This window comes from Ruditapes philippinarum, unplaced genomic scaffold, assembly GCF_026571515.1.
Source record: "Ruditapes philippinarum isolate M1 unplaced genomic scaffold, ASM2657151v2 ctg561_1_1_1_1, whole genome shotgun sequence".
In the NCBI taxonomy this organism is placed as follows: domain Eukaryota; kingdom Metazoa; phylum Mollusca; class Bivalvia; order Venerida; family Veneridae; genus Ruditapes; species Ruditapes philippinarum.
In genome coordinates this window covers 310,437-320,642 of record NW_026863904.1, presented here as the reverse complement: position 1 = coordinate 320,642, position 10,206 = coordinate 310,437, and the positions used below count along the sequence as shown (strand labels likewise).

At 32.5% G+C, this 10,206-nt stretch overlaps 1 protein-coding gene and 1 long non-coding RNA gene across 2 annotated transcripts; one reads left to right on the top strand and one right to left on the bottom strand.

The window, feature by feature from the left end:
• Positions 1-1,655: 1,655 nt before the first annotated feature.
• LOC132723768 (uncharacterized) lies at positions 1,656-3,025 on the bottom strand. The gene is made up of 2 exons (XR_009624786.1): positions 2,779-3,025; positions 1,656-2,001 (listed from the first exon to the last, which is right to left on the bottom strand). It is a non-coding gene; the product is annotated as an uncharacterized LOC132723768 (long non-coding RNA).
• A 513-nt stretch (positions 3,026-3,538) lies between these two features.
• LOC132723767 (uncharacterized) lies at positions 3,539-4,884 on the top strand (the record flags this gene model as incomplete). The annotated part of the gene is given in 2 exon segments (XM_060708545.1): positions 3,539-3,684; positions 4,871-4,884. A coding segment is annotated over 1 exon segment (114 nt), but the record flags the coding sequence as incomplete, so codon positions are not given.
• Positions 4,885-10,206: the final 5,322 nt, after the last annotated feature.

Sequence of the window (10,206 nt, the reverse complement as noted above, 5' to 3'; positions counted from 1 at the left end):
TAATGTTGGTACACCCAATGGGCTCAAGTAATACAAACCATCAGAATAGCACATTCATGCAACATTCTCTAATGTATAACATTTTTATGAACAATAAAGGATATATTTGGACTTGTACAAAGCTTGAGAAATTATATTTTACTTGTCCAGCAGCTTGTCCAATTATGTTTCGCTCATCCATATATATTCCACAATTGTACAGTTCAATGTGTAATAACCTATAAATATTATACAAGTCTAGGAATGGTCTATAAAGAAAGTCTGTGGCAAACTTAATGAAATTTCTCAGACAGTTTAAATGAAATGATGACAAATGTAAGACTCTTTTTATCACATGATATTTTGGAGCAAAGAAATATCTAAATACTCAGCAGTCTCTATTTGATGTGCCATTTTTGATTTGTCATCACCCATTGACTTTGACATTATATTGAGTACATAACATCATGACTATTTATTTTAAACATGCGTCTTATAAAGACTAAATGAGTAGATAATTATCTGTCTGTCTTATAATTGAATGTCTTATGAGTAACCATGTCTAATAAGTGACTTTGTCTTATATGTTATACTGTATTATATTACTGTCATTGTCTTGAAAGTAACCCTAACTTATAGTCTTACCAGAATACCTGTCTTAAAAGTGAACTTTTCTTATAAGTAACTGTTACTTATATGTGATGCTGCTTGTAGGTAGTTGTATTCCTGTCTTGTACATGTAAGTGACATTGTCTTATAAAAAATGACTCTGCCTTAAAAGTGAGTCCTTTTTATGAGTAATCTTGTCTTATAAGTAACCGTGTTTTATAAATCATGACTTCTGCCTTACTCAAAAAAATCCTCTTTTAAACACCCCAAAGAGCTAGAGCTAAGATATTTAGCATGAAACATCTTCTAATGGGTGTCTACCAAGTTTGTTCAAATAAGGGCCCTTAGGTTAAAATTGGTTCTGCCCTGGGGGTCATCGTTTTTCCCTATATGTATATAGTAAAAACTTAAAAAATCTTGTTATAAAAACCCCAAAGAGCTAGAGCTTAGCTAGAGTTTTAGCATGAAACATCTTCTAATGGGTGTCTACCAAGTTTGTTCAAGTAAAAGCCCCTGGTTAAAAATTGGCCTTGGCCCAGGGTCCTATATACAGGTGAGCGATTTCAGGTCATCATGGCCCTCTTGTTTATTCTCACAACAGTATTTTAGTAATTTGACACTTTATCTGTTAATACTAAGATGAATATCATTTGCAAAGATAGCCTGATTCTAGTAAGACATACACTGCTCTTACTACATTTAAGATCATGGTGAAAGATTTTCTATAACTCATTTTTTTCACTGAAATCTGTAAGGTATTTTTTTGTTACCTGGGTAAACTATTTCATGACCATCATCTCCTCTTGTATGAAAGAGTGCATTATGCTGTCATGAATTTTAATATATGTAAGGGCTTTCTTTGTTCTAAAATTTCATTGAAGTTTTTTGTTTGTATCATCCATGGTTTGACTGAATCCTTTGAGATATTGCTTTGAATCATAGAATACTTATTTGTGACCTTCACACACTAACATTTAGGCTAGAGCACATACATCTATATCAGTATTCTGTTAAAGGAACACTTAAGTTTGTTGTCTTATGCACAGCTCTTGTTTTAAAATTTTTGAAGTAACTTTTTTTCTTGTAGAATAAAAACTTTTGTGACATTTTATGTTTAAATGATTTACCCCTGTTACTTTTTGCTTCATGTATCTTCTTTTGTCCTATCTTTATCATTCCAAAGCTTTCTCAGCTAACCGTTTGTTAATGCAGTTTATTGTACATTTATATTGATGAGAACTGTTGAGGTTCTCTTCCCCTTGTAAGTAATATGTAACCAGGTTTTCCCAAAGAAAATACAGGTACTGTTAGTAGATTGGTGAATAATGCAGATGGCTGTTACAACAGGTGAAAAAAAAAAAACGGATTTGTGTGCAACTGCTCATTCAATTTTCTCAACTGATTTCAACTAAGCTTTCTGTAGCCAAGGGTCACCGGCAGGGCCTTCGCTTTGGGGTCTTGTTTGGGGAATTGGACTCGCTGGCGCAGTAAGCGCCCTACACGGAAACCCTCGGTTGGTTGGTTAGGTGTGTGTGGGATACTGGTGTATTATTATTATTTAGTATTCTTTTTGTTATGATAACTTATTTTATAACTTAAAAGTCCAGTATGATGTTATTTCATTTATTTCTTTATAGCCCATTAAAAGTTCTTAAATACAAAATAATTATATAGTTTACACATATATTTTTACAGCTAGCACCTGAATTTTGCTTATGTTTTAAATACTATAAATGTTGTTAGTTTTGGAATAAAAATAAAACTTTTAAATGTTTTAAGTTTCAGTTTTAAAATAAAACTAATTTAAAATATAAAAAGCAACAATATAAATTAAGAAAAAGTTGTTATAGGAATTAAGCCTTAAGCAATATTAGCAATAAATGTTAAAAAATAATTAAGTATGGCTTGTTTAATAAAAAACTAGAAAATTAAAAATTAAGCCATAAAGTATTAAAATTAAAAGGTAATAATATTTTCTTATTAACCACTATAACATGTTTATACTAAAGTTGTAAAATTTATTAGTTAAAAATTTAAAAGTAATTTTTATTAAAATATTTATACAACAATAAAATTCTTTTAATAATTATTAAAAATGTAAGTTATTTATAAATATTAAAATTATTAAAATTATTAATGTTTTTATAATTAATTTTCTAAAAGCATTTTAACAAGGAAATGCTATGTTACATTTCACAGAAGTGTTCTCATGAAGTGTATTGGCTCATATCTTCAAGATTTTGTGATTTGATCATTTTAAGCTCAACTTTTCTACATATATTAAACAGCGGAGATGTTGTCATGACCTACACAATCTGATTATGTACTAATTGGCAAACAACTTCAATAGCCTTAAAAAGTTTATACATGAACCAGTAAAATAAATTAAATGCATGTCATTCATTTTCATTATTATAATTAATGGCACCACCATAGATATGTAATTTTCTCTGGGGAAAGATTTTATTTTTTATAGACAAGGAGGACTTAAATCAAATTCAAAAATAAGATGGTTTTAATTTCAATATGACTTGTTTATAAGTTATGTTTGATGTTAAAAAAAGTTTAAGTGTTTTACATTGACAAGGGCCTGTTGTGATAGTTTTTATATTGATATTTGAGCCACGTCACGACAAAACAAACATAGTGCGTTTGCGACCAGCATGGATCCAGACCAGCCTGCGCATCCATGCAGTCTGATCAGTATCCACACTGTTCGCTATCAGTTTCTCTACTTGTAAAAGGGTTGGTAAGTGAACAGCATGGATCCTGATCAGACTGTGCAGATGCGCAGGCTGGTCTGGATCCATGCTGGTCGCAAACGCATTATGTTGGTAATCTCGTGACGCAGCTCATATGTTTGTTTTGTTTAACCATAGATGATGACATGAATGACTTGAATCATAAATCTTACACATTACCTGCCAAAGGCAAATGAGACCCCGGAGAAAAAATGTTTCAGCGAGAGGTTGCAAATTTTAGGTTTTCTCAAAAAAAATATATCTACATCAATGAATGTGAACACTGGAAGTTTTCGGGACAGCACACCTGTGATGTTGAATGAAACACCTGAATTTGAATCCATACACAGAAGAGGTATGTTACTTTGTCTATGAGGCATACTGAATGATATTATGAGGTTATATTATATATTGTTTAGTACATTATTGAAGTCTATTGGATGAGTACACAGCTGTCAAACATATATTGGACAAAGCAGTCAAGTCCAGTCTGATATAGGTTTTTTAACTTTGCACAAGTCCAGTAGAGTCAGCATTGTTTTCAACAATGTAATATAATGACCCCTTTGTTTCATACCACCAATTCCTTGATATTTTGAGAGAAAAAATTGTTACTTAAACTACAATAAGGATTTGATATGGATTATTTGGACTAGGAAATGAAGATGAGGCTAGATGGAGTACAATAGCGATTTAATTTGATTTGATTGGACTTAGTAAATGAAAATGATGTTAAATTGATATAATTTGATCGAATTAAGATTTATATTAATGAATTAATATTATTAGATTCTCATTAAACACTACCTAGAGTGCCCTCATACATGCTATATAATATACTCCACTAGGGGACAGAACCCCCGATTTTCGACCTTGTCTTCCGATCTCCATGATGATGCAATGCCTTGAACAAACATGCTTAAATTATTTACTCCTTACAAATTTAACACTTCTGCAAAAAGTCTCTATGAGGTTTCACATAGCATTTAAGTACAGTATCCATGTTTCAAACAGTTCCAAATGTAATTCCTGTATGTTTCTCATTATCACAGATAATGCAGTGACTGTCTATTTTTATGGTTCTTCACTGTTCTTCAATGTTGGCATACTTATTTATTGAAGGCCACCAGGGATGTTTATTGTCAAACTCCCTGTTTTACACATCCCTGACACTTTAAAACCAGCTGAAGACTGTAGGTCTCTTATTACTGTGTACATGTATATGCAAATATTTGCAAATTTTTGTATACAAAATATCATAAATAGACAAAAAGCTTCACAGTTGTTGTGGAAGATCTATGTTCACATTTAAAAAAATTGCAGTTATTTATGCATTTGCTATGCTAGATCTGCCTTATTCAAAGTCCATGACATCATACAATAATGCAACCTGTCTAGTTGAAGTTATGCCTTAAGGAGACAAAATTTCACAGAACTTTATTAGACAAGAAAAATCAATAAAATAATTATATGTAAAAAAGAAATGTGATGCTCTGATAGTGACTGTAAGTTGTTTTGTATGATATATGTTACTGCTACAGTGCCTGTGAGTCATTTTGTATGATATGTATTACTGTTGCAGTGCCTGTGAGTCATTTTGTATGATATATATTACTGTTGCAGTGCCCCTGAGTCATTTTGTATGATATATATTACTGTTGCAGTGCCTGTGAGTCATTTTGTATGATATATATTACTGTTGCAGTGCCTGTGAGTCATTTGTATGATATATATTACTGTTGCAGTGCCTGTGAGTCATTTTGTATGATATATATTACTGTTGCAGTGCCCCTGAGTCATTTTGTATGATATATATTACTGTTGCAGTGCCTCTGAGTCATTTTGTATGATTTATATTACTGTTGCAGTGCCTGTGAGTCATTTTGTATGATATATATTACTGTTTGCAGTGCCCCTGAGTCATTTTGTATGATATATATAACTGTTGCAGTGCCTCTGAGTCATTTTGTATGATATATATTTACTGTTGCAGTGCCTCTGAGTCATTTTGTATGATATATATTACTGCTGCAGTGTCTGTGAGTCATTTTGTATGATATATATTACTGTTGCAGTGCCTGTGAGTCATTTTGTATGATATATATTACTGTTGCAGTGCCTCTGAGTCATTTTGTATGATATATATTACTATTGCAGTGCCTGTGAGTCATTTTGTATGATATATATTTACTGTTGCAGTGCCTGTGAGTCATTTTGTATGATATATATTACTGTTGCAGTGCCTGTGAGTCATTTTGTATGATATATATTTACTGTTTGCAGTGCCTCTGAGTCATTTTGTATGATATATATTACTGTTGCAGTGCCTGTGAGTCATTTTGTATGATATATATTACTGTTGCAGTGCCTGTGAGTCATTTTGTATGATATATATTACTGTTGCAGTGCCTCTGAGTCATTTTGTATGATATATATTACTATTGCAGTGCCTGTGAGTCATTTGTATGATATGTATTTACTGTTGCAGTGCCTGTGAGTCATCATTTAGCCAAGTATGAGGAAGTAGTACCTGACACTGCCAGTGAGAGTACAGTGTATATACCACGTACATCTGGAGGAAGTCATGATGAAAAGTCGCAAACTAAGCACAATACCATCTGGTTCATCATTTGAATCTTCAAATACTTCAGGTTTACAGCTTATTTATGTTTATTGCATAATTTTATTTTCGGTAATTAAAGTTGATTTAAAAACACGTGTTATTATCACGATTATCTAAATACGTACATGGTTGTTAGAAATTTTTCACAAGTTTTGACGTCAGCGAGTGGATTAGTGGCAATTAGCCTGGCTTCAAATATTAGGTGTGAAATTCTGTCATAATTGTATAGTTGGGACCAAAATTTTACTTCCAAAAAAAGGAGGTATTCGGATAATGCATTTTGAATAATACGTCCGAATGATATGTTCGTATTTATATCGACTTATATAGAGATAAAAACGGGACCGCTGATCTACTTCGGATAATGCCGGGTACTCGAATAAAGGGTTGTCAAATAACCGGGGTTGGACTGTATATTAAAAATGGTACAAATTTTTCACAGAAATAGAAATAAAGATCAAAAGTAAAAATAAAATTATTTAAAGTAAATAATCAGCAATTGACGGCAGTTATAAATGTGTTTGCTGCAGGTAAATCCTACATTAGAGAGACAGGTGACAGTATGAGGTCAGCAAAAAAAAAAGAAAAGGGTGCAGAATGTGAACAGCTCATTAAGCCAATCAGATAGCTTGCCAGTTGATAATGTGGGTTAATATCTGGAATTTTCCCGTCATGAAGTTTATTACAAGGCCCCTATTACCAAAAAATTTCCAACGTAATTTATGGAAATTTTCTTAAAACCCTGATTAAAATTTACATTTTCAGAGTTAACATGCAAATGACTAGCCTTTCCCTTAAAATTTTCCAAAAATTTTAAAAACCCAAAATTCATAATGTAACCCCATATAAAATAAATGGGAAAAATAAGATTAAAATTAAAAAAAAATCTTTTTAAAAAAAAAATCTGCTTCTTTCCTTGATGTAATGGTTAAAAATTCAACAATTTTTATTTATTGGATTATTCCTTCCAATCCCAAATTATGGGGCAAGTTCCAAAATCAACTTTTTTTTGTTATGATGAAACCTTAAAACATCTAATTATGTTAGAATTTAACTTGTGAACCTTGTTATAGACCATGCTTGTGTATAATATTTTGAGATCTAGGAGTGGTGGCATAGTGGTTAAGGTATCTGCATCTCAATCCAGGGATCATGGGTTCGAACCCTACTTGCGTCATAACCATGTTTCTCTTAACATAAGAAAATCTAAAACAGTTCAGGAATTTCAAGCTTCATATCTATCCTGGCATTTCTCATCATTAAATTAATCATTTTATAACAAAATTAGAATCTTATCATTTGATGTACCACCTTAAACGTATTTCCCACTTCTTTTAATTTGATATGTACTTCTTTGACATGTTTTATGCTATGAATGGACTGTAAATATTTAACATGTTTTTCCTGTTCTGACAATTTCAATGTACATTGTAACATAATATTGTTGCAATTATTTTTGTAATATTGTAGTTGTATATATTGTAAATTATGTTTTTATTAGAGGCCCACATGGAAGATTGGGAAACCAAATGTGTAGCCTCGATAAATAAAGCCTTTACTTACTTACTTACTTACTTCATATGACACCAGTTCTGGTTGGTTCCAGGAAGAGGACTCAAAAGTGATTTATATAAGTTCCTAGACCTTTTTTCACAATCAAGCTTAAATAGATATGTTTAAACTATATCCTCTGTTGGAGGTGTTTAAATAAACATGGATAGCTTACATAGTAAGATGTTTTATTTCTAGTGAAAATCGGACAGGATTGCCAGACAAGAACATGAGCAGACGTATCCGGATGAAGTACTCCAACCTGGACAGGCTTGTGTTCAAGGGAGGTAATCACACTGGGATATTTATAACTAAACAACACAAGCTGTTGGAGATTAATGAAGGGGAGCAAGTGAAAGGAGTAAGTTTAGTCTTTATTAGTGGTGTAACAAACATTTCTGTGAAAATATAAACTGCATAAAGGGCTAAACTCTTTTTAGGGCTTAAAATAAAATATTGTTGTTTCCCCTCCTGCTACCTGTCCAAAAAGCTACCAAAATCATTTTATTGCCAAACAATATTTTTTCTAAAGATGGAAGCAAGGTCTGTCAATGAGAATCACATTATTATTATTATCTTATGCTTTTGCAATGTAATTATATGAGCTTGGATGGACTTTGAATAAAATTTTGAAACTTTGATTCTGTATTTTTGTGAACAAATGCTAAGCATTCACAATTTCTATTTTTTTTCTAAATCCATTAAATCCAGATATAGATTATATGATCAATAAAAAAAAACTTACCTACCTACATGTATCTACCCGTTCCAAACTGGCATGAGTTCTAGAAGGGGGAATAGATATTCTTAGGCTGGACAAGTGTAATACTTTAAGCTCACCTGAGAACAATGGCTTTATTGTAGTTTAGATGTGGTTCTTAGTTTGGATCCAATGTTTAGAAGCATTTTTTGTCCGATAAATTTACATATTTCTTTATCAAATTTGAAATGTTTATGCATGAAGAGCTGTATTGTTAAAGTGTCATTATGTCCATCCAAGAGTAAATGTTGGTTACATTATGCAGGTAAAATTCAAAATAATTTCACATTCTGTTTTTTAGCTCACCTGTCACAAAGTGACAGGGTGAGCTTTTGTGATCGCTTTTCGTCCGGCGTCCGTCCGTAACTTTTACTTTAAATGACATCTCCTCATAAACCACTTAGCCACTCGTCGCTGATGTCTGCACAGCGGATTTACAGACGAGTTCAACATAGAAGTAGAAGTAGAAGCCAATTTCATCCAAACTTCACAGGAATGTTCCTTTGGTGGTCACCTTTAAAAATTGTTCAAAGAATTTAATTCCATGCAGAACTCTGGTTGCCATGGCAACCGAAAGAAAAAACTTTAAATATCTTCTTTTAAAAACCCCAAAGAGCTAGAGCTTAGATATTTGACATGAAACATCTTCTTGTGAGTGTCTACAAAGTGTGTTCAAATAAAAGCCCTGGGGCAAAATTGGCCCCGCCCCAGGGGGGTCATTGATTTTGTCCCTATATGCATATAGTAAAAACTTTAAAAAATCTTCTTTTAAAGAACCAAAAGAGCTAAAGCTAAGATATTTAGCATGAAACATCTTCTAATGAGTGTCTACCAAGTTTGTTCAAATAAAAGCCCTGGGGTCAAAATTGGCTCCGCCCCAGGGGGGTCATTGATTTTCCCTATATGCATATAGTAAAAACTTAAAAAATCTTCTTTTAAAAAGAACTCAAAGAGCTAGAGCTAAGATATTTAGCATGAAACTTGTTCTAATGGGTGTCTACCAAGTTTGTTCAAGTAAAAGCCCTGGGGTCAAAATTGGCCCTGCCCCGGGGGTCATTGATTTTCCTTATACATGTATATGTGAATAGCAAAAACTTAAAAAAAAATTCTTTGAAAAAACCTAAATAGCTAGACTTTGGATATTAAGCATGAAACATCTTCTTGTGAGTGTCTACAAAGTTTGTTCAGATAAAAGCCCTGGGGTCAAAATTGGCCTGCCCGTGGGTGTCATTGATTTTCCTTATATGTGTATAGCAAAAACTTAAAAATCTTCTTTGAAAAAACCCAAATTGCTAGAGTTTAGATATTAAGCATGAACATGTTCTAGTAAGTCTCTACAAAGTTTGTTCAAATAAAAGCCCTGGGGTCAAAACTGGCATCGCCCCAGGGGTGTCATTGTGTTTAACTTATATGTGTATAGTAAAAACTTAAAAAAATCTTCTTTAAAAAAACCAATGAGCTACAGCTTAGATGTTTAGCACGAAACATCCTTCTTATGGGTGTCTACCAAGTTTGTTCAAATAAAAGCCCTTGGGTTAAAATTGGCCCCTGGGGGGGTGGGGGTGGGGTAGATCATTGTTTTTCATTATAATGTGTTGTAGTAAAACTTTACATCATGAAACATTTCTTCTTATGGGTGTCTTCCCAAGTTTGTTTAAATAAAGCCCTGGGGTTTAAACTGGCCCCCCTCTGTGGCCCTAATATACAGGTGAGCGACCTCAGGGCCTCATGGCCCTCTTGTTTTTTTTTTTTTTTTTCAATTTTAAAGTAAACATCATCTGAATTAATCAATAACTATTGTGACCCACATAAATATCTATAAATATCCTTCATAAATTATTGTTTTTATTCATTTTAATAATCAAGAGTGGGACATCTTTTATTTTTTTTAGGCTATTTTTATATTATATTGTTAACAATTGTCATTTTCAGTTCTTATTCAA